Source organism: Oreochromis niloticus, linkage group LG9 (genome assembly GCF_001858045.2).
Source record: "Oreochromis niloticus isolate F11D_XX linkage group LG9, O_niloticus_UMD_NMBU, whole genome shotgun sequence".
Classification (NCBI taxonomy): domain Eukaryota; kingdom Metazoa; phylum Chordata; class Actinopteri; order Cichliformes; family Cichlidae; genus Oreochromis; species Oreochromis niloticus.
In genome coordinates this window covers 31,481,428-31,509,084 of record NC_031974.2, presented here as the reverse complement: position 1 = coordinate 31,509,084, position 27,657 = coordinate 31,481,428, and the positions used below count along the sequence as shown (strand labels likewise).

General features: G+C 42.6%; 1 protein-coding gene across 1 annotated transcript; it reads left to right on the top strand.

The window, feature by feature from the left end:
- Positions 1-22,204: 22,204 nt before the first annotated feature.
- LOC109200061 (recombination repair protein 1-like) lies at positions 22,205-26,607 on the top strand. The gene is made up of 3 exons (XM_025910217.1): positions 22,205-23,023; positions 23,124-25,023; positions 25,102-26,607. The coding sequence occupies exons 1-2, from the start codon at positions 22,205-22,207 to the stop codon at positions 24,303-24,305; spliced, it is 2,001 nt and encodes a 666-aa protein (XP_025766002.1). The 3' UTR covers positions 24,306-25,023; positions 25,102-26,607.
- The last annotated feature ends 1,050 nt before the right edge of the window (positions 26,608-27,657 follow it).

The following is a 27,657-nucleotide window of genomic DNA, read 5'->3' as shown; positions in this document are numbered from 1 at the left end:
CTTTCCTACACACTTCTCTGCTATTATTTGATCATTTTGTAACTAATGTGCTATGAGTCCACCGGTGTTTGCATCACTTCTCATCACACGAAGTGACTTGGACAAGATGATAAACAGACTCACATGCTTAAGATGTTGTCTAATCTTCATGGGCTCTCTTGTGTTTGTGTTAGTAGGGTTAATGTTTGTGTGTGTGATTTTGTATGTTTCGTTTTGCAGTGTTTCAGATTCCTTCACAATTTTCCACTTAAGCAATCAGTTTTCTTTTCCCCAGGTTTGCTAACCCAAATTTTGATTTCCCACATTAAACAACAGCTTTCCTCTGTGTTCTTACCTCCCCTCACTCTGTTGTCCTCTCCCACTTCAACAGTCCAACAGCCGGCAGTTCTCTTTCAGCTTTGTCCTGTGTTCCACTGTCTCTTCTTGCCATTTTACTCCGAAAGTGGCAAATGTCAAACTCCAACAGTCTCCTCAGTTCTCCTCAAACGTTCTTTTCACATGCACAGTGACGTTGCAGCTTGTTGGAAACACAGTGCCATTCATCCAATCAGTCAGGATGATGGGTTTGTTTTTCTTCTCCGATGCTGTTTGTCCACACTACTGCTGCTTGCTGGGAATCTTTGCTCAGGACTTTGCTGCTATCTCTTTATCTGCCATGTTATTGCTCTTTGGAACTGCATTCCTTGTCTTCAGGGAGGAGTGAGAGCTCGCTTGTGAGGTTGAGGGACACATGGTGCTGTTAATAAGTCAGCCAGAAACTTGGCCTGAACGTTTCCAATAATGTTAAACTATAACTTTCTTCCGACCGCTGCATGTGGAAAATTGATTCAGGTCTGCTTTTTCATCTGAAAGTGACAAAACTAAGACATTTTCATTATTATCATCACTGCTTAACCAACACACATCTCTCTCTTTTTTTTTTTTTTGAACTCTCCTTTCTTAAAAGCAGAAAATGAGATTGTAGTTGTTCTTGGCTGATAAACACAAAACCTTTTCTCTATGATTATTTTTCATCTACAATGTAAATTTAGTCTCTTTTGTACTCTCTTTTTTTTTTTTTTGTGCATAGTGACCTGCAGAATCACTGCTCTCACAATTGGAGGTTTAAAAGTTACTTTTACACAGCGCACACACACACACTGCGACGTCAGGCACATTCACACTCATTTTTTCATCTGCATCAACCCAACTTCCAGACACACATACACATAGACATTTGCACGCTTTTACAATTTGTTACGAAGTAATTACGGCTACCTCTAAAACCTAAGTCTAATTCGGTTCGTTACGGCGAATCCTAACCTACTTTACGCGTTTCTTCAAACCTTTGCGGCCGTTTTATATATCAAAATAGTGTTTCTCACCCTCAGACGTCTTACTGGTGATTCGGATCGTCAGACTGAATCCCACCGCCGTGGACCAGACTAAGAACACCGGCCCGAATCTGAATTCACGGTCTGGGTCTTTTCGGCCTCGTCTAAGAGGGCTGTGCTCAGACTTCGGTGCTGGCTCCCCACGGCGTCAGGAATCAGTCCGCCAGATCTTGGAACAGAGTCACAGAAAACAGTTCTGATGTTTTTGATCCGGCTCGAAGGACCAAAACAAATGTCAAGAGATGTATTCTAAGACACTTCTTCAGCTTCGAATCAGAGAGGAGAAACACACACTGCAGTTAGTTACTTGCAAGCAAGGGCAGTCACAGTACTCGGCTCTGAGACTCACACCGTGCCACTGCCCTGGTCTTTATTTATACATCATTGGGTGAGTGTATGTGTGTGTGTGTGTGTGTATGTGTGTGTGTGTGTGTGTGTGGGGTCAGAGTGTGACCCCATAAAGACTTCCCTAAACCTGCTGGTCTGGAAGTCCAACAGTTCATCTAAACAAAAGGCACTTAGAGTAAAACAGACATAGATACGTTTATCCTATCATAAAATAATAAGAGAAGGTATGCCCTTTTCCCATGCTCCCAGGATGTGGGTTTGAATGCCAGAACACCCTGGAATGCACACAAAGCCTTTTGCAGCCTACTAAAGATCACACACCCTATCACTACACAATCGATTATACACCTCTAAGCATATATGGAAACTTATATCATTAAAAGATTATACTGACTACTAAGTACAATTTTCCATTGACAGGTTCCAAGCGCTGTCACCAATCTTTGCATTTTGTTATTATTTCATAACAATTGTTTAATCAGCTACCATCTCTCCTATGGACTTTTTAGTGTCTACAGTCTCAGATCAACACAGCCCTGCCCTCCAGCACTATCAGCAGCAGGAGCAGCAGAAATCCCTCAACAGCAACATTGTATCCCATCAGGTAAAACATAGGCTATGTTTGCTTTGCCTTGTCGCCACCTCACAACAGTGGTATAGTATGATGCGATCCCATATTAGATTCTTGATGAATGCGTGTTGTTGTTAGCCTGGTTCAATGTGCCCCTTTTTAACTTTGAGCACCCGCTCCTTTAAACATCTCTGCACGGCCCTGCTTAGCAGCAATAACTACAGCATTGTGATAACTGGCAGTGAGTATTTTACAGAGCTGTGGACGAATTTTGGCCCACTCGTACTTCAATAAATGACAGAGCTTTAACCTGCAGTGTTTACAATGGTCTTTATTTTTGAGAATGCCCATCGTTACTTGACAAATTCTGTTTCTCTTTCTTTTTTTTTCTCTTCAGACATGTTACTGGCCTGCTGCCAGTTACTCTCAGCAGTTCCTCCAATCCTGACGTTACTGAGATATTTTGCTGCCTTCAAATTCAAAACCTTATTTCTTTTTTTTTTAAATGGTACATTATCTCAGTTTAAACATTTTATGTTTTCTGTGCTCTATTATCAATAACATATGCATTTAAAAGATTTGTAAATCATTGCATTCTGTTTCTGTTTACATTTTAAACATCATTTCTTTTTTAGAATTGGGCTACAATTGGGTTTATTGGTGTAGACACAAAACATCAATTTTTTTTCTTTGTGTCTTTACAATAGTTTGGTTTATTGCAGTGAAGCCGAACAGTAAGCTGAATTAAAATAACTGTGAAGGAAGGCTGTAGACATTGCTAATGTCTTTGTTACAATCCCCACAGTTAGCACTGGTTAGCTGCCAGTTCCATCTCAGCTTTAGCTCCTTTGGCCATGTTTGGAGTTTCTATCTCTATAGAGAAATAATGGAATGACCCATTTATGACTTCACTTCAGATTATCCTTGGTGAGTTATGAACAACATTTGCTCTAATTGCTCTCAGACCACCAGTTACCTCTGATGTCAAACTCTGTTTTTCGCCTTGAGAGAAAATTTGGCCCAATGACATATACGATGTGACATGATTTTTGTATTGACAATCTGACACAACATATTATAGCTGCATGCAGTCACTGAATGTAGGCTATGTATGAAGGGACGTTGCCTCCTCTCAGACATTCTGTGGAGCTGACATACTATGCCTACATTAATTATCACTATATAACCCATGTGTCATAGAAGATTTGTTTTTTAACTGCACCATCATATATAGAATAAATTATGTATTTAAAAGGATGAAAAATGAATGTTCAGCTCTACACAGAAAACCACAGTTCAAAGGTTTGAAATCAGAGTTTGACAGAATTAAAAACACCTTCACAGACAAGAGGTGAAAGCTTTTAAGCCACAGTAAATGTGAAGTTTTACAGTTCAGGAGTGCCTTTAGATGCAAGCTCTCAAGGATTTTTTTTGTAATGGTTTTTTATGTACTGTGTCTACTAAAATTAAAGAAAATATATTCACTCTAGCAGTTAAAGCAAAGGTATGTAGCATTGCTGAGTTAAAATAATAAATTGTGGCCAAAACATATGCAGTTAATTCAACTCCAAGTTCTGCTAGGTTTTAAGTCCTATCAGTGAAAGGTACTGCAATCAAGTCTGGAACAATGCAAAACTGTTAGTTCAGAACATAACGGGAATATTAACGCAATTTCTTTCTGACATAAACTGCCTGTGAAGTAGCCAGCTCAAAAGCTCAAGGGTGCACAATTCTCTGTATTTGCTAACACAAATGTTAACATTTCTGAAAATAATTCAGACACTATAAAAAACAAATGCACAAGAAAGAGTGTAGAACAGTCTACAGTCTATCCTTCCCAGTTTCTTACTCATATGGGGTCTTCTTATTCTTCGGGTATTCTCTCTAATATTTTAGGTCTTCACCTTACAAAGGTCTGCACCTTGAGATCACAGTTGTTGTGATGTGACGCTATATAAAGGAAACTCAACTGAATCAAATGTGTGAGAGCATTGTCTTGAGTTTAATTATACATGTATTCATGTTGTGTCCTTCCCTTCAGTTTCACAGTGAAAGTGCCATCATTGGATTCTTGCATGAAAAGTTTTACCATTTTTCTTTGGGGCTAGTATAATTCCTCAACAATTTTGGAGGACACTTTCTGTGCCCTTGTAAGTGAACACAATGACGGGAATGAGTAAACTCGGTGTATTCCCTGTAAAAATGAAGAAAAAAAAAGTAGACCAGCATGATTTTAGACTTAAATTTCAGCATTTCTTCAAGTCACTGCAAGGCTGCAAAACAAATCATATCCACTGGCAGCTGTCCTTGAATGCCAGTTTGTAGGCATCACTGGTGGCCAGTCCTGCTTGTAAACACCACACTCTATGGAGGCAAACAGTGTGCTGTTTAACATGCACAGCACCATTTTCTGATCTGGCAACTGCACATGGACAATGTAAATGACCTCTGATCATAAAACAGACTGCCTCTGTAAGACGACACGTTATCTGCTGGACTCTTGCCATCAAGCAGGACCTCTTAATAGAGATTGGTTTATCTATTTATGAGGATTTATTGGAAGGAAAGATATTTCCATCAGGTCTGATAAGAAGTCTTAAGGGACCTGCAGGGGCTGTTTGTGTGTGTGTGTGTGAGTGTGTGTATTCTTGTCACCTGAAAACATAAATGCATGTGAGGGACTGTTTGCATGAACGTGGAAAGCATCTTTTGGGTGAAGCTTTCAAGGACATGCACACAGCAGGCTGTGCAAATACACTCCCAAACCCCCATACCAATGAGAGCTCCACTCTGTCTCACATATTTGTTACATTTTCTGGTAAGGACCTTGATTTAATACATTTATATTACAAAACAACATCCTCAAACTCAAATCATAGCTCAAATCCTTATCCTCCTGAGACCCAGTTTATTCATTTTGTCCAATGTAGTGGACAAAACAAGTTAAACTGAAAGAGCCTGTTTTTCCTTGGTTGTCAGGGTGGTAATATAACAGAAAACCTTAATCCCAGTTTGTTTTTTTATTGGCACTGATTCTGTTCATAATTTTAAAGGCATTACCAAGTGGCAGAGGGCCCCCACTTTAGTGGTTATTTTCCACAGTTTTCCTTTGTAACAAGTCCATGTTCACACTACAGGACATACTCTGTGATTTAGGTGAGTGAGCTGTCTGGACAGAGTGTACAGGACACAGCAGATGTGACACTCACAGACTAGCAATAATTATATTCATGATCTATACTGATGAAGATACAAAAAAATAGAAATCAGTGGTGAGACTCCTCAGAAATTAGCAGATTATGCTTTCAGGGAAGTTTGTGTCTTATTAATAGGAGCCAGCTCCCTCTGACTTGTGTGTAGTTCACATCCTGACTGCATTTTGCTTGACACTAGCTGCTAAATTAACTCGGGCCTTGGAGCAAAATAATATTAAAACAAAACTGCTGTTGCGTCCCTGTTGCAAATCCTTTTAATAAATTACAAATTAATTGCAAGAGAAATGGTGAATGTGACAGTTTGCAGCCTCTGGTTTTAGGAATAGGATATTTGGGGAAATACTGAGCCATCCTGACAGGCTCAGTATTAATGCTGGAAAATATTTATGGGAGTGGTTTGCAGTACACTAAAGTGCTAATTCGTCATTCGGCTTTTGTCAGACTAAAGTAACTGTTAAAACTGTTTAAAAAGCTAAGCTATACAACAAGGAGAGATTGAGAATTTCCTTTTAGTTCTCAGTTTATTTGATATTGACAAAAGTTAGTCAATTTTGTCTGTTCTTCTGTAAAACGACTTAAGATTTATTTTTAGAATTAATATTTTGTTTCTAAGTGGAATTGACAATTTAGTGGTCTGTTTTGTTTGTTCTATTTAGAAACTTAAACTCTTTAGCGGCTGCCTTTTGGGTAGTTTGCAATATTTGCCTTTATTTATCTGAAACTGAAGTCTCATGTTCCTTAAGTACATCTACCCTGTTGAACTTATTATGGGAAATAAATATTTTAATTAAAATAAGCTGCTAATTATTTCACATTTTACTTGTGAGCAACAGCACATTTAAATCTTACAAATATAGTTATTTGGCTTATATCGTGATATATATCGTTATCGCCTGAAAGGAAAAAAATGTATCGTGATATGAAAAAATCTTATATCGCCCAGCTCTACTCTGGATGACTTATTGTTCTACAACACATACAAACAGTACAGCAGATAGAAAGGACTGTGCAGTCTTTGAAACATCAAAAGTGAAAACTTAAACGCTTTAGCTGCAAAAACAAACAATGTCTCTGTTTGTATGTAAGGTTTAACTCATCAAAGTGTAAAGCATGTCTGAAGCATGTCTGCTTCAGCATCATTTTAAATTAGTATTAGCATATAATTAAACTTAGATAATGTAAATGAAAGCATGAAAATGGGTGTAAAATCCACTCACATAACAAAATGTAATGTAGATCAATATAATTAATGTTAATATTAGCCTCCAACACAGCTACCTTCATCCATTCGTGAACGCTAGCTTACAGGAAAAAACATCCCTAAATACAGTTTAAGGACATTAACAACTGAGGCTTAAGGTTTGATCACACTGGTGGAAGAATTAATCAAGCTTCACTTGCAGTCACCGATTGAATAAAAGCACCCTCAAGTGGTCTGCCTCACACTTGCTAAAGAACTATTGATTTGAAAACATTTTTAAGTACACATTTTAAATTACAATGGGAGAAATCTGTTTAAACGTTGTTGAAACTTGTTTTCTTGACCTTTTTTCTTGACTTCTTTTTATGAGACAGATTACCTTGGCATCCAAATTTGGGTTGATGTAGTGACCGTGAAATCATCCAGGGGTTAGTGTCGTTCTGTTCTTATTTTCATAATGTCTGACTTAGTGCTGAAGTCAGACAGGACAAGTCAGGGTTAATACCCTGGGTGATTTTGATAAACGGGTCAAATGTGCCTGTTTACATTAAGATACGGTAAGTGAACTGACCTCTCTATTGATGTTTGGATTTTAGCTGAGGAAGCGGGGTTGTCAGATTTTTTCTACATTGTTTGAATGATGAATTAAAAAATGAGTTAGCTGCAATGGGTTAGCTCCTTTGCTCACAAATGGAACTCAGTTTCCCAGAATGCTGTGGGCTCTCTTATGCTGTCCTCCAGGGGAAATACTCTGGAAATCACTGGAGGAAGAAAGAGCAGGAAGGATGACATTGGGGTCCAACTGACACAGGTTGGTCGTACTCACCTCTCCACCTCCAAGTGTAGAAGGAGCAGGTGAGTGCCTTTAATGCCATTTCATTGATTCTTGTCCTGATTGCTCTTGTCAGTAATGGTGGGGAGTGCTGATGGGCAATAAATAAAGACTCTTCCCTACCAAGATACCTCACGATACCTGCAAAAGTTTATTTTAACATTAAAAAAAATCAGCCACACTTGGTAGCTTTTGGTACTTCCTCAGCTGCATTTCATATGTTAGAGGAGCTCGTGTTTTCATAGCAGCTCCCCTCCAGAAAGAGAATCTGTGTCTGTTGCCAGTGTGTTGTGCAAAGTCAGTCCCTCTATCTCTATCAGTGGATGTCTCTCCTTCAGCTACCACTGCAGACAATAAACAGCCCCACCTTCCCCATAACCCTTTCCAATTAAATCTCTTCCATTTGTCGACTTGGAGATGCCACCTTTAAGTGAATTATAGTGGAAAATGGAGACAGATAAGAGGGGAGGGTTGGAGAGGAGGCTGCTTTCTGCCATATGTGAACTTAAGACAATGCATCCTGTCTGCTTTGAAAGGAGCATGAATTGATAGATGGATATAGGGAGAAACAATGCAGGGGATAGACAGAGAGAGAGGGAAGAGAGGGAGAGTGATGTATGACCCCCAATTTCTCAAGGCTTTGTAATAAAAGGCTGTGGTGTGCCGCTCTCGGTCTCTGTCACATTAAAAGTAAATAAGACTAATAGCATGATGCTGAAAACTCCACAGGGCTGGACTACCCCAAAATGAAATGTGTGTGTGCGTGTGTGTGTGTGTGTGTGTGTTTCATACTTTGCCTGGTTATATTGCTCGACAGTGCATCCTACCGAAGCAGCACCAGCCTCATTATGCATTCATGTGCTGGCAGGATTATGAACCACTCGAACATCCTCCCTGTGATGGCCACTGAAGTCTGGGACATTTAGGATTTTAGGGGAATTGACAAAACCGTGACGCAGTTTCATCAGCTTGGACTGTTGGTGGGGAAAACTTTTGGAATTATCATGTGACTAATTTATCAGAGAAGCTCTTCTTGCAAGTGTCAGGTGAACTGAGATTGTCCTCGCCGGAAAAAGGACAGCGCTGGTTGCTTGTACACATAGTGCCAAGAACTGTGTCGCACTCTTTTTTAGCTGTATTTTTATTACACCTATACAACTATATGCACAATTCTGCCTCGTGGTTCTCACTCTTTTGGTAAAATGACATGCTTTATAGGTTTTAAGTTGAATTCTACAAAACATCTAAGAAAAATTTAAGAAGAAGAAGAAGAAGAAAAAAACATGATGAAATTACAAAAAACACAACACTGGTTTGTGTAAATTAAAGAGATATCTCACCACAGTCAATACTTTGATCTTGTGTCTGTGTATTACAATTCAATTCAGTTCAGTTGTATTTATACAGGACCAAATGGCAACAGTTGCTTCAAGGTGCTTGAAACAGTTCTGAGAAAAAGTACATAAAAATAAAAAAAAACAAACACTTTTTTAAATGATCTTCTTTAGCATCACAGGGGGAAACTCTGATTTTTTGTTTTAGACTGACCCAGTTTTCATGGTAAATTGATTAGTGATTATATAGCACTTTTCTACTCACTCGAGCCCTCAAAGCAATTTATACAACATGTCACATTCACACATGCAGTTAACATTCACACTCTGATGAATCTATCAGAGAGCAACTTGGGGTTCATTCTACATTTTGGCATGCAGACTGGAACAGCCAGGGACACAACCACCAAGCTTCTGATTAGTTGATGGACCTGCTCTACCCCTTGACCTAAAGGCACCCCCAAAGATGTTTTGCATCATCACTAGTGAGAGTTGGACCTACAGGTACAACTGAGCAGTTGGAACTCATGTTATCTTTGAGGCACAAGTAAAAGGGGACATAACATTATTTTCCCTGGCAGCGCAAGTTTCTAGGGAAAAAAGTGTATTCCCTGACCAGCTGCCAAATGGTAAAGCGAGATCACTTGGGTGTGGCACAAAAAGATACACTGTAACAAAGAAATCTGTATAAAAATGACACTTTTCCGGCATTTTTGACGTACGTTTTCATGTTTCACTACAGCTCAGTGGTTAATTCACAGCTGTTTGCAGGATTTTCCATGCAAACTATGGACAGCTGTGACAATCTGCTTGCAACCAAAGCAATTGAATCAAGATTTTTGATGCCCACCCTTTTTGTCTCCTCCAGTAACCACCGGCTTTCCCTGTCAGCTGCAGGTTTCCCGTAGATTGGCGAGAGACCTAAGGTTTTTTATTTTTTATACACTCATTTCTTGGGCTCATTATCACACTTCATACATATATCGTTCTGAATGTCTATCTTAACTGAGATCATTTTGCTAAAATTTGTGGGAGAAATAAAAAAGTCTGAAGATGGGAGTTGTCCTTTCAACTAACGGAACGGTGAACATATTAGTCAGCCCTCTTGCTGTTGTGACAAATGCAGAAAGCAGTACTCCTAAATGGACTTGATTCGCTGTTTGTTTGTGATCTCCTAAGAAATTTCCTAAATGTTTAAATCCCTTTTTTTAGCCATTCAGATTATTTATAGCTGCTATCTTCATGTTTAAACTAAACTTACTGGCATTATTCTTTGTATTATTGCCAGCTCTAGTTTTGCTGTCAAAGCAGAGCGGAAGCTGTTTTTCATGTCCTGTGGGTGGGTATAATCAGTGTTAAACCACATACAGTTCTCTGTTCTGTTAACCTTAAAACAGAACAGAAACACATTTCCTATGTTAGCTTTTGTGTAAAGTTCCTCTCTGTCAGTACTCCCATCAGCTGTTGATGCAGCACTTTTTTTAAACTTTAAAAATGTACCAATAATACACCTTGAGCTTGGGCTGGACAACGACCAATATATGAGGCTAACCAACCACCAGTTACCTTGCTATTCTAGCTAAAAAGCAACAAATTTAATCGTCCATACTTTCACTCAGCGACCAGTAGTAGTGCCCATTGCTTTATTCAACTAACTTTAATATTCATTCCACTATATTTGTCAGAAACCTACATGAAGACAGCAGGAGCTTTTATTGGAGAGTACTAATATCATAAATCGTACTTGCTTATGATAAATGGCATTATTAGTGTTGGTTTGATTAAAGTGCGAGCAGTTAGCTTTCAGTCACGGTAAGTGTCATCATTAGCAAAAGGAAGGGTGACAGTACTATTCATCATTTCTGAGCAGCCTCAGAGAAGAAGAAAAGTAAGTTAGAAGAAAAGAAGGTTAAGAAAATCAGAGCTGGTAAGATACATTTATAGTAACAGATGAGTCAGGCCCCATCTTATCTCAATGACCTTGTAGTACCATATCACCCGATTAGAGCACTTCGCTCTCACACTGCAGGCCTACTTGTTGTTCCTAGAGAATTTAAAAGTAGAATGGGAGGCAGAGCCTTCAGTTTTCAGGCCCCTCTTCTGTGGAACCAGCTTCCAGCTTGGATTCAGGAGACAGACACTATCTCTACTTTCAAGATTAGGCTTCAAACTTTCCTTTTTGCTAAAGCATATAGTTAGGGCTGGACCAGGTGACCCTGAATCCTCCCTTAGTTATGCTGCCGGGGGATTCCCATAATGCATTGAGTTTTTCCTTTCCAGTCACCTTTCTCACTCACTATGTGTTAATAGACCTCTCTGCATTGAGTCATACCTGTTATTAACCTCTGTCTCTCTTCCACAGCATGTCTTTATCCTGTCTTCCTTCTCTCACCCCAACCGGTCACAGCAGATGGCCGCCCCTCCCTGAGCCTGGTTCTGCCAGAGGTTTCTTCCTGTTAAAAGGGAGTTTTTCCTTCCCACTGTCGCCAAAGTGCTTGCTCGTAGGGGGTCATATGATTGTTGGGTTATATATGTATATAATCACATAATTAGAAATGTATGTATCAGGATTGGTTGGCATTAGAGCTGGGAGATATATCGAGTTTTTTAAAAATATCGATATATTTTTATACGAGATATAAGATGTGACAATATCCTTTATATCGATATATAGTCTATGTTACGTTATAATTATAGTTGCGGAGCCGCAAGTTTGCCTCTCTTTCGTCCACTTTTGTCTTTACGCAATGTTACTTGACCTCGCCTGTCCTTCACTGAACACAACTCCCCCTCCTCCCCCATCGCTTCACCTGCAGGTAGCGACAAGATGGACACAGCAAATCTCCGTTAATGAGTTACTGCGCATCACCCCGTGCGTGGGGCTGGACGGCGTCAACGTGTTAACGAGCTAACCACGCTAACGAGCTAGCCATGCTAACGCCATGCACGGCCTGAAATCCTTTCATTTTCTCAAAAGTTGACTGCGCGCCTTTTGTATGAATTCTGGTTGTGCTTGATGACCACGAACCGATTTTATGTGATACACAGCGCTCAGCAATCTGTCAAAAAATGTTTTAGTTTGACTTTGGTAAGCTACGGAGCTGCACCGCTTGATGGATTGTCGGAGCATTACGGCTACCGAGGAGCCTCGCGGAGTAATACGTACTGTGCTTCAATGTAATATTACCGTATTGTGTGTGTATAAGGACCATAAATGGCACCTGTTCAGAGACATGGTTACGAAGCGGATTTCAAACTCCAGGCTGTCAGTCACGCAGTAGAAGTTGGGAACAGAGCAGCTGTGAAATCTGTCAATGTTATTATGCTCAGCGTCTTTTAGTTTACATTTTGACTGCACAATTGTGAGCTCTTTGTTATGCACAAAACAACATAGTTTTCTTTTATTTATAGAGCATCATTATTTAATAAATGCTCATAATTTATTTTTGAGTAGTTTTTTTCATGTACATCTATGCTGTATGTTAATAAAAGTGCCTGTGTGACATCTGGGACACAGCTTTGACTAAGAACTCTCTTTTTGTTCTTACTTTATGGCTTTAAAAAAATATCGAGATCTATATCTTATATCGCCATCCAGCTAAAAAATATCGAGATATGAATTTTGGGTCATATTGTCCAGCTCTAGTTGGCATCTGGTTTGAACACAGTCCTGATTTCACAGTTTTTAACTGTGTGCAAGATTAATATTAATATTTTGTTAATCTGAGAGGCTGGGTTGGATAGTTAGGCATTCAACCTATTGAATGCTGAAGCTGATAGCTGTGACTCATGTCTCCTACAGCCAAGATCTTTCATTGACCAGGTACTTTTATTTTTTCCGAAACCCAAGCAAACCTCAGCTATGGAGGAGGCAAAAGAGAAAAAAGTCATATAAATCACATTTTTAACTTACTGAATGTTTTGAAAAGCACAGACAAAGGCCAATGTTCAAATCCCAGCTCTCACAACAATAAACTTTTCCCAACTTTTGCCAAGTTACCTCAACTCAACAAGCACCTAATTATTGAAACACAGTTCTTTGTATCATGTAAGACTGCTAGTTTTAACCTTTTAATGTCCTTTGAGCTTCGTGTTCTGATTGAGACCTGACTGACTGACAATGTAATCAGCTTGTTATGTGCAAAAATGCTGTTACTAATTGGACTCATGGGACTTAAGGAGCTGATTTGGAAGGTGGGTTTGAATGAGTAGTAGGTGAAGCTTGTTTTTTCTTGAATTCTTGCCTTTCCCTTGTCTGTGGCAGTTGAGTTTTGTGCCTGTGAATATTGTTTGCTGAGGTTAATTAAGAAAGGTTTTGACAGTGGTGGCTTACTGACTGTGAGCAGTGGCATATGCAAAACTTTAGTTTGGCAATATTGTTCCTGGATTCACTCTTTTTGTGTATGAAACTGCAGTTGGTGGGCAGATGTATAATAAACATTCATTTTGAAGTGCACTGTATTGTATCATGCAGTTTCTTTCTTCACCATCACTATCAGGCAATAAAATACATAGAGGGATTAAGTAGCTAAGCCACAGAATATCATATATCTAATCTCAGTGTGTGATTTTTTTTCCAACCACAGATGTGTAAACCCAACTGTCATAATTTAAGGTGGAGAAAAGCGTGATATGTGTGTGAATTGCATTGCAGAGCTAAAATAATGTCATGCTTGAAAGTAGGACGTCTGTGCTCAACACTGTCTGATATCCTTATGCTGGTGTTATTCCTACATTGCCTTAACAATGCTTGTCCAGGATCAACATTGCAATTGACCAATCACTTTGTCTGAGCCTTTAGTTAGTATTATTATCAATTAGTAAGCAACATTTGGCAGCAAACCTAATTTGATAATTTATATTTGACACTTAAAATGCTTCAAAAGAAAACAAAGGGATCTTTTTTTCCTTACCATCACATTCCAAAACTGTGGTATCACCACAATGTTATAGGTCAGCTGAAGTGTTGATCCTGGACCAACATTATGATGATGCAGAAAAACTATTAATTTCACAGCTAGCTGCTAGCCCATACAGGACCCCCCCCCCAAAGGGTCTTGATGTGGTTATTTTGGTCTGCACACAAGCGTGATTGCTGTGTTCACACCTGCACGAACAAACTGCACCGAGGAGGAAAACTAACCTGAGTTCATAGGCTGTGGATCTCTTAAGAGCTTACTGTTGGGTTTGTAAGGCCATGCTACTCCTAAATTTCTATCTTGTTCAAAGAGAAGATATAAAACAAAGTTCTAAGCTAATTGACCTTAGTGTTCTCCTTTTTTAAAAATAAGAATCGATAAGAGAATCGATAAAGAATCGAATCGTTATACAGAATCGAAAATGGAATCGGAATCGTGAAAATCTTATCAATACCCATCCCTAGTCACTGATGACCATGTGTTTGTACCTGGAGCGATTCTAGGATCAGAGCTTTGGGGGTGCTGAGCACCCAGAGAGCTGTCCAGCCAGGCAAGATAAACTTTACTCATCACGATGAGACGTCTTCCCTGTCTCTGTCAGTCCCTGCATCCTTAAATGTCTCCCGTTGTCCCGAGTTAAAAAAAGAACATATCCTAACCTTAATTACTGCGGGAGAATAATGAATGATGCTCATAGTGAGTAAAAAGTAAACTGGGTGCATATTTTGGACAGAGATTCACTTTTAATGTCTATGTGTAATATAATACAGATACATAAAAAATACACTCCAAAAATAGAAGAGTCCTTGAAATGTACAAAATATTATTAAAAAATTAGAAAAATTGAGACACCTTGGCCTATGGTACAATGTATACAATGTATGAAAAGATCTTTACTGCAGATACTACTATGGCTCTGCAGATTTTTTCTTTTCTTTTATCCTATGTCTTGTGGGATTAAAGAAATCATTTTACTGCTACAATATAATCTACAGCATTGATATTGCATTAAGATGGTTATTAAACATGCTGGCCTCACATTAACCTTTATTACAGATGCAGTTATAACCATTTTATACACACATAGCAGTTCTGTGCTTATTAAAAGAGTTGAAGCTCAGCCAAATTAATTAAAGGTCAGAAGCTTTGCGTGGCGCGACGTCCAGGCAATCTATTGTGTAAGGGCTTTGAGCTGGAAAAGGTAAAATTGCAATACACGCTTACAAGACACACATATAACATATATAACCTAGAAACAGGCCTGAATGTATTCAGCAACATGTTGCACTAGAGTTTACTTGACAACAGGTGACAGAAGAAGAGGACCAGTCCATGGGGACCTCAAAGGCTGGAGACCATCGCCTTATTTGGAAGAAGATGCCAGAAAGGGGAACTTCGGTGTCTGCATTTATCTCTTAAAATTGCTCATGTCTGTAAAAATACAAATAATGTTCTTAAGATGCAAATTATATTTTTGTAAACGCATGAGGGGGTGTTAACCCTGATGAATCAAAAGCAATCTGAAGTGTCTTTTTGGCGGAGATCCATGCTGATTGTGTTCAGTAATTATCTCCCCGCGCGTGTGTTCGAATAAAATCATTGTTTGACCCAACCCTTTTGGACTTGTATTGTTTTGTACTCTTCCTCAATATTTGAAACCCGTAACAGTCTCCTCACCCTGAGGTTGGCAAATCTGTCTATCACATTTTGGTGGTCAAGTCTCTCAAGCATCTCTTTCTCAACTGACATCACAGCCAGGTGCTGGAGTCTGCTTTGACCCATGGTCCTTCTCAGCCAGGTATGGAGCTGACGCAAGACACTAAAAGACCTTTCACAGCTACAGCTGCTAACTGGGTTTGTTAGGGCAACCTGAATAACAGTTTTCAGTGTGGGGAAGATCTGATTATCCAGAAGATTGTACAATGTTAACATATCTGGAATGTTAAGTTTTAGATTTTAAATAGGCTATATACACTTCAATGGGAGCAACAGGACGGTCAAATGTCGCTGATTTTACTACAGAGCAGGACGGATTGTAGGGTAGCAAACATCGTCGGGAAACACGTTTTCAACACTGCAGGTTACCTGGTGTAATGTTTTTCAGCTAAAAAGAAACATGGCCTGACTCCTACCTAACTATATAAAGAGTAACTGAAGGTTAAATGCAGCTAATATGTCCTGTTTTAAGGCAGGTGCTTCCACCTCCGCTCTGCTGCGTCTCAGCCACCATCACTCTGGCAGCAAGCAACGGCGCCAGAGCCAGAGCAGGGGAGAGCCGAGCTGGAACAAACCATTTTGGGAGGGGGGAGGGGTTATCTATACTTTTGTTGTTAAAATGTTTCATCTCAATTACGTACTGTATGTGATAGGTTTGTAGTTTAAACCTATTCGCTGGAACGTTCAAGGCAATTTACTACACAGCAAAAACAAGACACAAGTAGGCAAAGTTCTTTGTAGTACTCATGCATGAGGAGGCCTGCCTGGAGCCAAGTGTCGTTCCACCCACTTGACCTCCGTCAGACTCTCAGCCAGGTTCCCCATAGCACTCCTTTTATTGTGGTTACATGAATATGCATAGGTTCATTAACATATAACATCTTACATAGGTATACATGTGAACAAAGAATACCCTGTGTGTGTGTGTATGTGTGTGTGTGTATATGTGTGTGTGTGTGTGTGTGTATATGTGTGTGTGAGGTCAAAGCTTGACCCCATAAATGACTTCCCTGAACCTGCTGGCCTGGAAGTCCAGCAGTTCATCTAAACAAAACGCACTTAGCCTAAAACAGATATAGATACATTTATCCTACCATAAAACAATAAGACAAGGTGTTCTGTCCTCACTAAGTGTTGTCCTCGTGAACGTAGACTCAGCTATACAGACAGCTAAACACTCTCCTAATCAAAATCCAAGGAACAGGCCGATGTGTTGAATTGGATGATTTAATAAGGAATAAGTGTGAAACTGTTGACAAAACCAGAAATAAACCAATAAAAATGTTGCATCAATATAAAATATAACACCACATATTCAAAAAATATGAGCACAATATTTATCTGTTTAGTGAGTGCCCGAATAAAACATCAAATGAAATCACGCTCATGATCAAAATGTTAAAGAAACCACATGACATATGAGCTAGCTTAACCTTACTAGCTTAGGTTATACATGCATTCAAATTAAATTCAAACTACAAACTATATCACGCCTTCACAACAAATAATAATGCACACAAGTCGTCTCAGTGATAATAAACAATATTACTCACAGATGATGCCGTTTATCAACTTGTGAAGGCATGGATGACAACAGATTAACAGAGGTGAAACTGCCTCTGGCTAGATCTTGCAGAGTAAAAAATACACAAAAACAACCACTAGAGGGCAAACTGCAGGACAGAAAATACCTAATGCCAGCATAAAAGGTACGACCTCTCCCATGCTCCCAGAGTGTGGGTGTGAAAACCAGAACACTCTGGAATGCACACAATGCCGTTGCAGACTATTAAGGATCAAACCTCCTATCACTACACAATCTATTATACACCTCTAAGCATATATGGTTAAATATTTCTTAATACAAATGACAATAATAAAATCTAAACCCATCAGTATGCTTTTTACTTTTTATATTTTTAGTAGTGTGTCCCACAAACAGCAAATATTGTCAAAAAAGTAAGAAATCTTTCGGGGTGCTTTGATTCATTTTGGGTAAAATAGCCCCTGGTTTGATCTATGCATCTGGTGCAGTGCTTGTTTGTAGACAGGACGTAATACTGCAGTGTATATTAACATCAGTGTTTTTTTCTTTTGTAGTTTGATATTTAAAATGCTTTGTCTGAGGTTTCATGAAGTGAACTTTTCAAAAAAAAACAAAACAAAAAAAAAACAAAGAAAAAATCTATCAGCAGTTTTAGCTAGGAAGAACTAGTGTTCCTATCTGCCCTGTCACAGCCTTGTCTGTATTACCTGAGCGCTGAAGTACTGGATGCAATTTAAACAATCCCAGAGTATACAGTATGTGCTGCTCAGGCTATCACTTCAGGGGCTTATACCCAAGATGCCGCATACTTGTTTGTCAAGATTATCTCATCTAACACCTCACAGTGCTCTTTCAATTTCTGCACAGTGCGATCTATGTTTGTCTTTCATATTCTGCAGAAGCAAGCAGCTTAATTCAGGGAATAGCCCTGTCCAGGCACTCTTCTTATTTGAGAGAAGTCTGTAGGAGGAACAAAAAAGCTTCTGTTGAGATTTTTTGATTACATGACAAGGTGCAGTTAGAGCTTCAGTCCTTTGTTATTACTGTATCCAGCAGCAGTATGTAAGTTCTGGTTTATCAGTAACACATGTGGTTTATTATGATACATGCCACTTATTTTGCCAACAATACAAGTGCTGTAACTGTTATGTTTCCTCAAGTATATATCGTTACAGTACAAAATATGTCTCAGTTTTATTAGTTTGTTTCATAAGTGTTATTCTTCCTACATTGCCAAATAGTATTATTTCAATGTCCTTACATTTAGTGCATATAATTGCTAAATAATAATGATTTACCCTACTTATGTTTGCATGTTCGAGTTTCCTGCTCGAACATGACATACAAAATAAACAGAGTATTTCTCTGCAATTACAAACTCTGTATAAACAATCTTGTTATCACAATAAAGCTAACTTTTGTGAGAGTTCATCAGAGGTGTAAATATTACAGTACATGTTACTGTGTCAAAGTTACTGAGGCTGGAACATAGAAAAAGTCGATTTTTTCCTTTATCCTTTATTTTGGGATTTTAATTCATATAACCACTTTGAAAATATGCTTCAGTAGACAATAAACTCCAGAAAACCAGTAATCAACATAGGAAAAACATTGTCTGTGCAAAGATGCATACCTCTGAATCAAAACAGTGAAAAATTACAGAACCGAACTTTTAATGAATAGATACTCCGGTGTTTTGCCATTTGGCAAATGTTGGCACCATCTGTCAGTTGAAATTTTTTAGGTATTGAACAGCAGAAATGATTTAACTGTATTTGCATGCCTAAAAATGCTTGTTTTTCCATTATTTTTATTTAAGAAGTACCCACACGCTGAGGTACATTTGGCCTGTTTTTTCCTCTGTCTAATTAAGGTTTGGAAATGTCTCTTTTCCCTTTAATCTCTGTAACTTCGGCTTCTATTGCCCAATTTACATGACTGACCGCTCTTTTTATCATTTGAGTCAACAAAATCACATTAATGTCACCGTGTTTAGGTCAGTTCCACCAATCAGAAGATGACGCTTGCCCTTGTCCAATAAAATGTCTGTAACTGGGCAGAAAATAGTGATTTTTTAAATGGGAAATGGCTCTGGGGCATTGTGGGAGATTGAGTTAGTCAGGAAATGAGCTGTAGTGTAGAATGGATGTCTCTGTAATTGAAGGAACAAAAGCACTAAGTCTGATTTTACGTTATTGTTTATCATGCATCAAACATATTTGTGGTCTTCCTTTGTGGCTGGTTCAGTGGATTTTGGTTGGAGCGTGACTTGCAGTTTTGGAATCTGTGAGATCTGAGCTTTGAGAAAATGTATTCTTTTCTTGGTTAGCAGTGGTTCCAAGAAAACGAGGCTCCGTCTGTTTGTTTACAATTACAGATTGAAGAATGCACTCCACGCACACAATGGTTGTGCTCACAGATGTCAAGTTTATTTTGGTTTTTATACAACAGCCCACAGTCTGGTCAGCGCTGGTCCCAGCTTTCCATCCTTCCCTTCTCTCGTTTCCCGCCTCACTAAAAATGGGAAAAAGACCGTCATCAGTCCAAAACTCACCAGCTGTGTTCTCACCTGCCTCCCCAGCACCGCCCCGTTGAGCTCACTGCGCCTCTCCCGCAGCTGAGCCAGGGACTACACCTCCGCCACACGGATATTTCTGACATAACTGCCCTTTTAATTGTTTGTTGTTTTTGCTGTGTTTGCTGGTTGTAGAAATGGGTTATATGAGCTTTTAGCTGGGATTCGGAGGTTTCTGTGGATACCACACATGCCAGGACTTTTTTAAGTTCGTGTTACACCTGATGAAATGGAATCTGCCCCCTTTTGCCCCCGGTGGCACTGGGGGTCAAGAGGTTTTAAACAATTATAGTGTGTTAGTTTAACATCCACCATCTAAGAATGGTATAAACCCTCGGACAAGCTGATTTTCAAATTTCAGGTTTCAAGTTTTATTCTCATGTACAGAGAAACAGTGTAGCCACATTTACCCATAATGAAATTCTTTGGCTTGTGCTCCTCAGCTTTAGATGAGCATATAGAAGTATGCAGTTAAATTAAGAAGAAAATAACAGAAAATAGCAGTGATAATAATGATAAAGAGAAAAAAGAGAAAAAAATGTATTAAATATTTAGAGAATTTAAGACAAGTTGGTGTGTTGCCCTTAAGGCATTTCTCTGAATAAATAGGTTCATAAGTTTGAAATAAATAATTCTAAAAAGATTTGTCATTAAAAAATTAATACGTGTTGTTAAAATGAACAATTCATACTTTACATACGTTTTAGTTAAAAGGAAAATATCGCTAAAATGTATTTCCTGTTCTGGCGGCGCACTTCCGGTTCCGGTCAAGCACTTCCGGTTTTGGTCAAGCACTCGGTTTTTGCTGAGAAACAGGCTCCACATGCTAAAGGCAGTATGGAGATGTAATCAGATGCCATCTACTTTGAATTATCAGGCTGGAACGCCGTAAGTTACTTTATATGACAGTTTATACAGATAGCTTTGGATATTAATGTATATTTTGCTAACATGAATGTCTTAGTGAGAGTAATGCACTTTATTGATGTAAACATGTTTCTACCTGTTGAAATGGAGTTTATTTTCTGTCATTTCAGTTTTCACCACATGTTCATGGAGACAATTAAACAAGCTGCAACTAAACTCCAGGGTCTTCATTTGTGGTTTAACTCGGTGTCACCAACATCCTTGTTGAAAACACTACAGTGAAAAGGCGCCTACTGATGATTCATCACAGTCAAAATGGCATCCAGCAACAAGTCTGCACGCAGTTTAAGGAGCAGCCGCTCATCCGGATCAGCAGTAAGCGCTGCCCATGCTCGAGCTAAAGCAGAGGCTGCCAAGGTGAGAGCATGCTATGCAACAAAAGAAGCACAGTTAAAGGTTGAAAAAGCTGAAAGCGAACTGGAAAAGGCAAAAATAGGTGCAGAATTAGAAGTGTTAACATTACAGAGGGAAGCTGATGCTGCTGTAGCTGAAGCAGAAGTGCTAGAGGAAGCTGAAGCAATACAAGAAGAACCTGAGAGTAGAAAATCTCCATCAGAAAGTGTAAAATTAGAACGTACAAATGAATATGTACGATCTCAAATGGACACCAAGCTATCTCCCAGTCCACAAAAATTACCAACCACTTCTTGCCCCCAAGCAATTTCACCCAACACATTTGTAACGTGGCATCCCTCTGAAGAAGGCAATTTAGAGCCACAACCTATCAACTCTGAAACAAGGCTTACCAAAGATAATATCGCTGCTGTAAATAAGCCCAGCCAGCTGAAAGGTGAAACTGTCACGGACCCGGTTCCGGGGACTCGGAGTCCGTGAACAGTGTGGACCTTTATTATTATTATCATTATCATTATTGTTATTATTGGATGTATGTTTGCGGCACTGTGCTCTTGTGTTCCATGCTGGTGTGTGTTCGTGTGTGTGTCTACGGGTGTGGCTGGAGGATGAAGGACAGCCACCTGCAGGCCTGATGGGTGTGGTCCTGCCGGCTGCTGGGCACGCCTATGTTCCCACACACCTGCTTCTGATCAGGCTCGTCGGGGGAGCTACATAACAGAGCGATGGGGCTTCCTCCGGCGCAGGATCGTTGAGTTAGACTCCATGCCAGTGTCTCAAGTACTGTTTAGTGTATGCCTGCTGAATTGGTGTCATAACGGCTGCATCTGCTGTTTTATCCTCAGGAGAGTGGAACACGGGACTGCAGGACGCACGGGGTGTGCGTAGGCACAGAAGCAGAGAGCACGAAATACCAGCACTTGGGAGAAGGCACAACACAGGAGTTGAGGGAGCACTCTGGAGAATTATTGTGTGGTGTACATTTACCCCCACTGTAAATAAATGCACTGCTCATTCCACTAAGTCCAGCGTTTGGGTCCTATCTCCATCATTCCCCACGGTCTGCCTGCCAGACCGTGACAGAACGATCCTGCCATCATGGGCCCAGCGGACTCAAGGACCGTTTCACAGGAGGGGTTGCTCGCCCAGCTCTGGAATTGCTGTCGGAGCATTATCCAGGCGGCAGATCCACATCAGAGACACATACAGGTCGTATTTTTTGATACTTTCCTGTCTTCAACCACCTTTTCTGTGAGCTTTTTGGACATTAAGAAATTAATTTCTATTATAACCATGCTGAGGGCAAGTTCCAGCTTTGAGCTTTTCGGTTTGGGCTGTCCGGGCGAGGAGGATGTGGCGACCTCCCTGGGAGCCCTTGCTGCCTGTTTCTTTTCTCATAGGCAGATAGCTTCCCCACCGTCGTTTGCGACTCACTTGTTGGACCCTCCACTGCGGGGGAAACAGCTCACACGCCCTCTGCACCTCACCACATCTCCACTCACCTCCGCGGCATCTGCTGAGTCGGCAGACAAAGGACCAGCTGCTCCAAACCACACAGCTGCTCTCCTGCCCGGCCGACTGGTGGAATCTCAGCCTTTCGCGCCGGCCCCGGCATCGTCAAAGAAGCGACGCGCGCGCCGCCGGCACTCTTCACTGCAGCCGGATTTCCGGACTTCTCAACAGTCGGCTGTGGTGAGTCATTTGGACAATTTTTCTTTACACACCCCATCTGCCAACTCTACCTCGGACTGTGTGAATGCTAATGCTGTGACCCAGCTGTTAGCACGACCTGAAGCCGTAGCACAGCGCGTAACTCAGTCTGCTGCCCAGCACGAAACTCAGTCTGCTGCCCAGCACGAAACTCAGTCTGCTGCCCAGCACGAAACTCTGTCTGCTGCCCAGCACGAAACTCTGTCTTTAGTCCAGTCAGCCTTTCATCCTCGTCCTCAGTTGGAGGTCGATATGTCTGCTGGACCTACTCTGCCACCATTTCACCAGTCTGTTGTTCCTGCATCGCTGTCCAGTCGACCACGAGTAGCTGCCACACCATCATCGCCTCCGCCCTCAGCAGCTACTTCTCCACCAGCGTCCCATCAGATTGCAGCGACCGCGGCACTCTCAGCTTCACCTTCCACATCGCCCGCTCAACCATCATCTTCACCACCTGCAGCTACCGCATCACCATCTTCGCCTCCGAATCGACCATCCGTAGCAGCGCCGCTGCCGGAGGGGCAGCTCAGCGAGCCCGAGCGGGAGCTCAGCGAGCGGGGGGAGCCCGCGTCGCAGCCGGAGGAGGAGCTCGGCGAGCGGGGGAGCCCGCGTCGCAGCCGGAGGAGGAGCTTGGCGAGCGGGGGAGCCCACGTCGCAGCTGGAGGAGGAGCTCGGCGAGCGGGGGGAGCCCGCGTCGCAGCCGGAGGAGGAGCTCGGCGAGCCGGAGGAGCCCGCCTCGCCGACTGTGGAGCTCAGCGAGCCGGAGGAGCTCAGCGAGCCGGAGGAGCCCGCCTCGCCGACTGTGGAGCTCAGCGAGCCGGAGGAGCTCAGCGAGCCGGAGGAGCTCAGCGAGCGGGAGGAGCCCGCCTCGCCGACTGTGGAGCTCAGCGAGCCGGAGGAGCTCAGCGAGCCGGAGGAGCTCAGCGAGCGGGAGGAGCCCGCCTCGCCGACTGTGGAGCTCAGCGAGCCGACTGTGGAGCTCAGCGAGCCGGAGGAGCCCGCCTCGCCAACTGTGGAGCTCAGCGAGCCGGCAGAGCTCAGCGAGCGGAGGGAGCCCGCACCACCTGAGGAGGAGCTCTGTGAGCCAGAGCCGGAATTCGGCGAGCGGGAGGAGCGGCTACCGTCAAGAGAGGGGCCCGGCGGGCCGGAGAAGCGCGCACCGCCTGAGCTGGAGCTGCAGGGGCCGGAGCTGCAGCAGGAGCAGGAGCTCGGAGAGCGAGAGGAGTGCCCGCCATCGAGAGAGGGGCTCGGCAGGCCGGAGGAGCACGCACAGCCATCGGAGGTCGGCGGGCGGGAGGAATCCGATCAGCCTACGCGGGGGTCAGTGTGCAGGGTCCACGCCCTCCACGCCGTCCACGTCCGGCGCGCCCTCCACACCATCCACATCCAGCGCGTCCACGTCAGCGACCAGCGCGTCATCGCCCATGTGCCACACCTCGCTGTTGCTCACTGGAGCGCCGCCGCCGCCACTGGACCCGGGGCAAGCCGCCAGAGGAGCAGCAGCGCCGCTGCCGCCGTCACTGGACCCGGAGAAGGTCACCGGAACCGTTTCGCCGCCGCCACTGGACCCGGGGCAAGCCGCCAGAGGAGCAGCAGCGCCGCCGCCACCGTCACTGGACCCGGAGAAGGCCACCGGAACCGTTTCGCCGCTGCTACCGGACCTGCGGCAGGCCGCCTGAGCTGAAGCTTCACCGCCACTGGATCAGTGGCAGGCCCCCTGAACTGTTTTGTCGTTGCTACCGGACCCATGGCCGTCTGCCGGAGGTCCAGCGTTCCCTCCGATGGACTAGAGGTAGGCCTCCGGAACTGTTTTCTGCCTCTGCTTGCCCACAGTAGATCTCACCTGTTTTGCCGCCCACCAGGTCGGTTGCCAGAACTATGTCCGCTGCCATTAGGGCTGGGGTTGGACTAATGAACTGACGTGTTCCTTTTTGTTGTTTAGTGGAGTTGTTGGAGTGGTTTTGGGGCCCTCCGTCCTGGACCCCCCACCGCCCGCCCTGGGTTGGTTGTACTGTGGTTTTTGGTTTTTGTGTTTTTGTTTTAGGGTCGTCGGGAGTCGACCCTTAGAGGGGGGGTACTGTCACGGACCCGGTTCCGGGGACTCGGGGTCCGTGAACAGTGTGGACCTTTATTATTATTATCATTATCATTATTGTTATTATTGGATGTATGTTTGCGGCACTGTGCTCTTGTGTTCCATGCTGGTGTGTGTTCGTGTGTGTGTCTACAGGTGTGGCTGGAGGATGAAGGACAGCCACCTGCAGGCCTGATGGGTGCGGTCCTGCCGGCTGCTGGACACGCCTATGTTCCCACACACCTGCTTCTGATCAGGCTCGTCGGGGGAGCTACATAACAGAGCGATGGGGCTTCCTCCGGCGCAGGATCGTTGAGTTAGACTCCATGTCAGTGTCTCAAGTACTGTTTAGTGTATGCCTGCTGAGTTGGTGTCATAACAGCTGCGTCTGCTGTTTTATCCTCAGGAGAGTGGAACACGGGACTGCAGGACGCACGGGGTGTGCGTAGGCACAGAAGCAGAGAGCACGAAATACCAGCACTTGGGAGAAGGCACAACACAGGAGTTGAGGGAGCACTCTGGAGAATTATTGTGTGGTGTACATTTACCCCCACTGTAAATAAATGCACTGCTCATTCCACTAAGTCCAGCGTTTGGGTCCTATCTCCATCATTCCCCACGGTCTGCCTGCCAGACCGTGACAGAAACAAAACCTAAAGTGGAGAAACAAAATACCTCTCACAACCCATGCAGCTCACCATTCATACCTCAACATAACTATAACACCACAGCCAGCATTTCAAATCCAGCAGAGCCCTTTGCCCAATACATGGCACGTCAAGATTTAATAATCTCAGGCCTTTACCAGTTCGACGATAGGCCAGAGAACTACAGAGCATGGTGCTCTTCGTTTACCAGTGCAACAGCCGAGGTCCAACTCACCCCCATTCAAGAGCTAGATCTCATGACGAAGTGGTTAGGGAGGGAGTCAAGTGATCAGGTGAAACACATACGTTCAGTATATGTCAACAACCCCACATTAGCGCTATACAAAGCATGGGAAAGACTGAATGAATGTTATGCAGCATCAGAAATAATCGAAAGGTCACTTTTCCAACGGTTGGACAGTTTCCCAAAAATAACAGTCAAAGATCATGTCAAGCTACGTGAACTAGGAGATTTACTGCAAGAGATTCAAGGCGCTAAGGAAGACGGCCATCTGCCTGGTCTACTCTATCTGGACACTTCTCGTGGAATTAGCCCAATCGTAGACAAACTCCCATATGGACTTCAGGAGAGGTGGATGTCACACGGCTCTCAATAGAAAGAGAACAACCAGGGCTGTTTCCCACCCTTTGAGTACTTCTGTGAATTATTATGTAAAGAGGCAAAGAAACGCAATGATCCAAGTTTCCACCAGCAAAACTTAAAACCAGAAAAACCTTTTGCAAAAAACTTAAATTCCAGCAAACCAATTATGGTACACAAAACCAATATTCCTCCCCCTAACAAGGACTTTGACCGGAACTGCCCACTGCATAACAAGCCACACCCGCTCAAAAGATGCAGAACATTTAGGAATAAACCACTGGACGAAAGGAAGGCCTTCCTCAAAGAGAAAGGAATATGCTTCAGATGCTGTTCTTCAGACACTCATCTTGCGAAGGAATGCAAATCATCAGTAAAGTGTTCTGAATGTGACAGCACAAGTCACGACGCAGTCAGGGATCCTGGTCCTCCACCACAGACCAACAAGGCTCCACCTCCGGCACAAGAGAATGGCGGGGAGAGAGAAAACAGTCACGACACGGTTGATGTCACAACAAGCTGCACAGACGTGTGCGGTCCAGGTCAGTGGGGACGTTCATGTTCCAAGATATGTCTTGCATGGGTGTACCCTAAAGGTTACAAGGACAGAGCTGTTAAGGCATATGTAATACTAGACGATCAGAGCAATCGTTCTTTAGCCAAGCCTGAGTTCTTTGAACTTTTTGACATTAAAAGTGAACCTTTCTCCTACAATCTCCAAAAGTTGAATCTGTTCATCTGGACGTAGCGTTTTGTGGGAGAAACGTTTCGTCACTCATCCAAGTGACTTCTTCAGTCTCAGCTGACTGCAGGTTTCCCCAAACCTTATAAACAGTACATTTGCATAATGACTGAAACCAGCCCACTGAAGGAACAATGGGCTGTGAGGTCAGTTCCTTAATCATAATTATGCAAATTCCCATGACCATTGATCAACAATCACTGACCAAAACCCACTGATCAAAGACCACTGATCAATGGCCATGAGTACCATTCACAGAGGGTTGGGGAATGGCTGCAATCACAGCATTGTAAGATGGCGAAAGATGTACCCTTAGGCCCCCTCCTCGATTCAGAGATGGTCTTTCCCTTTTCACGTAAATGGCCTCCTTGACTCCGCGCTCAAACCAGCGTTCTTCCCTGTCCAGGATGTGTACATCCTCATCGTTGAAAGAGTGTCCACTGGCCTGTAGGTGTAAATAAACTGCAGAGTCCTGGCCTGATGAGATTGCTCTTCTGTGTTGTGCCATCCGCTTCGCTAGAGGTTGTTTGGTTTCCCCGATGTATAAATCGGTGTATAAAGCTGAGACTGAAGAAGTCACTTGGATGAGTGACGAAACGTTTCTCCCACAAAACGCTACGTCCAGATGAACAGATTCAACTTTTGGAGATTTACTTTCCTGGATGATTGAGAATGCATCAAGACGTTTCTCCTACAATCTTAGAACATGCTCTGGTGTTGTAGAAACATGGGGTAAAATAACTGAAGGCTTCCATATCGAGTCACTGGATAGGTCAGTAGTTATCCCTCTACCATCGCTCATAGAGTGTCAGGACATTCCTAACAATAGGAGTGAAATCCCAACTCCCAGCGCAGTGCTACACCAGCCGCACCTCCGAAACAGCAAAGTACATCCCAGAGCTAGACCCTAAAGCCGAAATACTCCTGCTACTAGGGAGAGATGTTTTACAGGCACACAAGGTCAGGCAGAGA

Bases quoted from the DNA above. Each gene is read 5' to 3' on its own strand.
- LOC109200061 (XM_025910217.1), top strand. From the start codon at position 22,205: ATGCTGAGGGCAAGTTCCAGCTTTGAGCTTTTCGGTTTGGGCTGTCCG. The intron at 23,024-23,123 runs GCACTCTCAGCT...GACCATCCGTAG, and splicing joins ATCAGATTGCAGCGACCGCG to CAGCGCCGCTGCCGGAGGGG.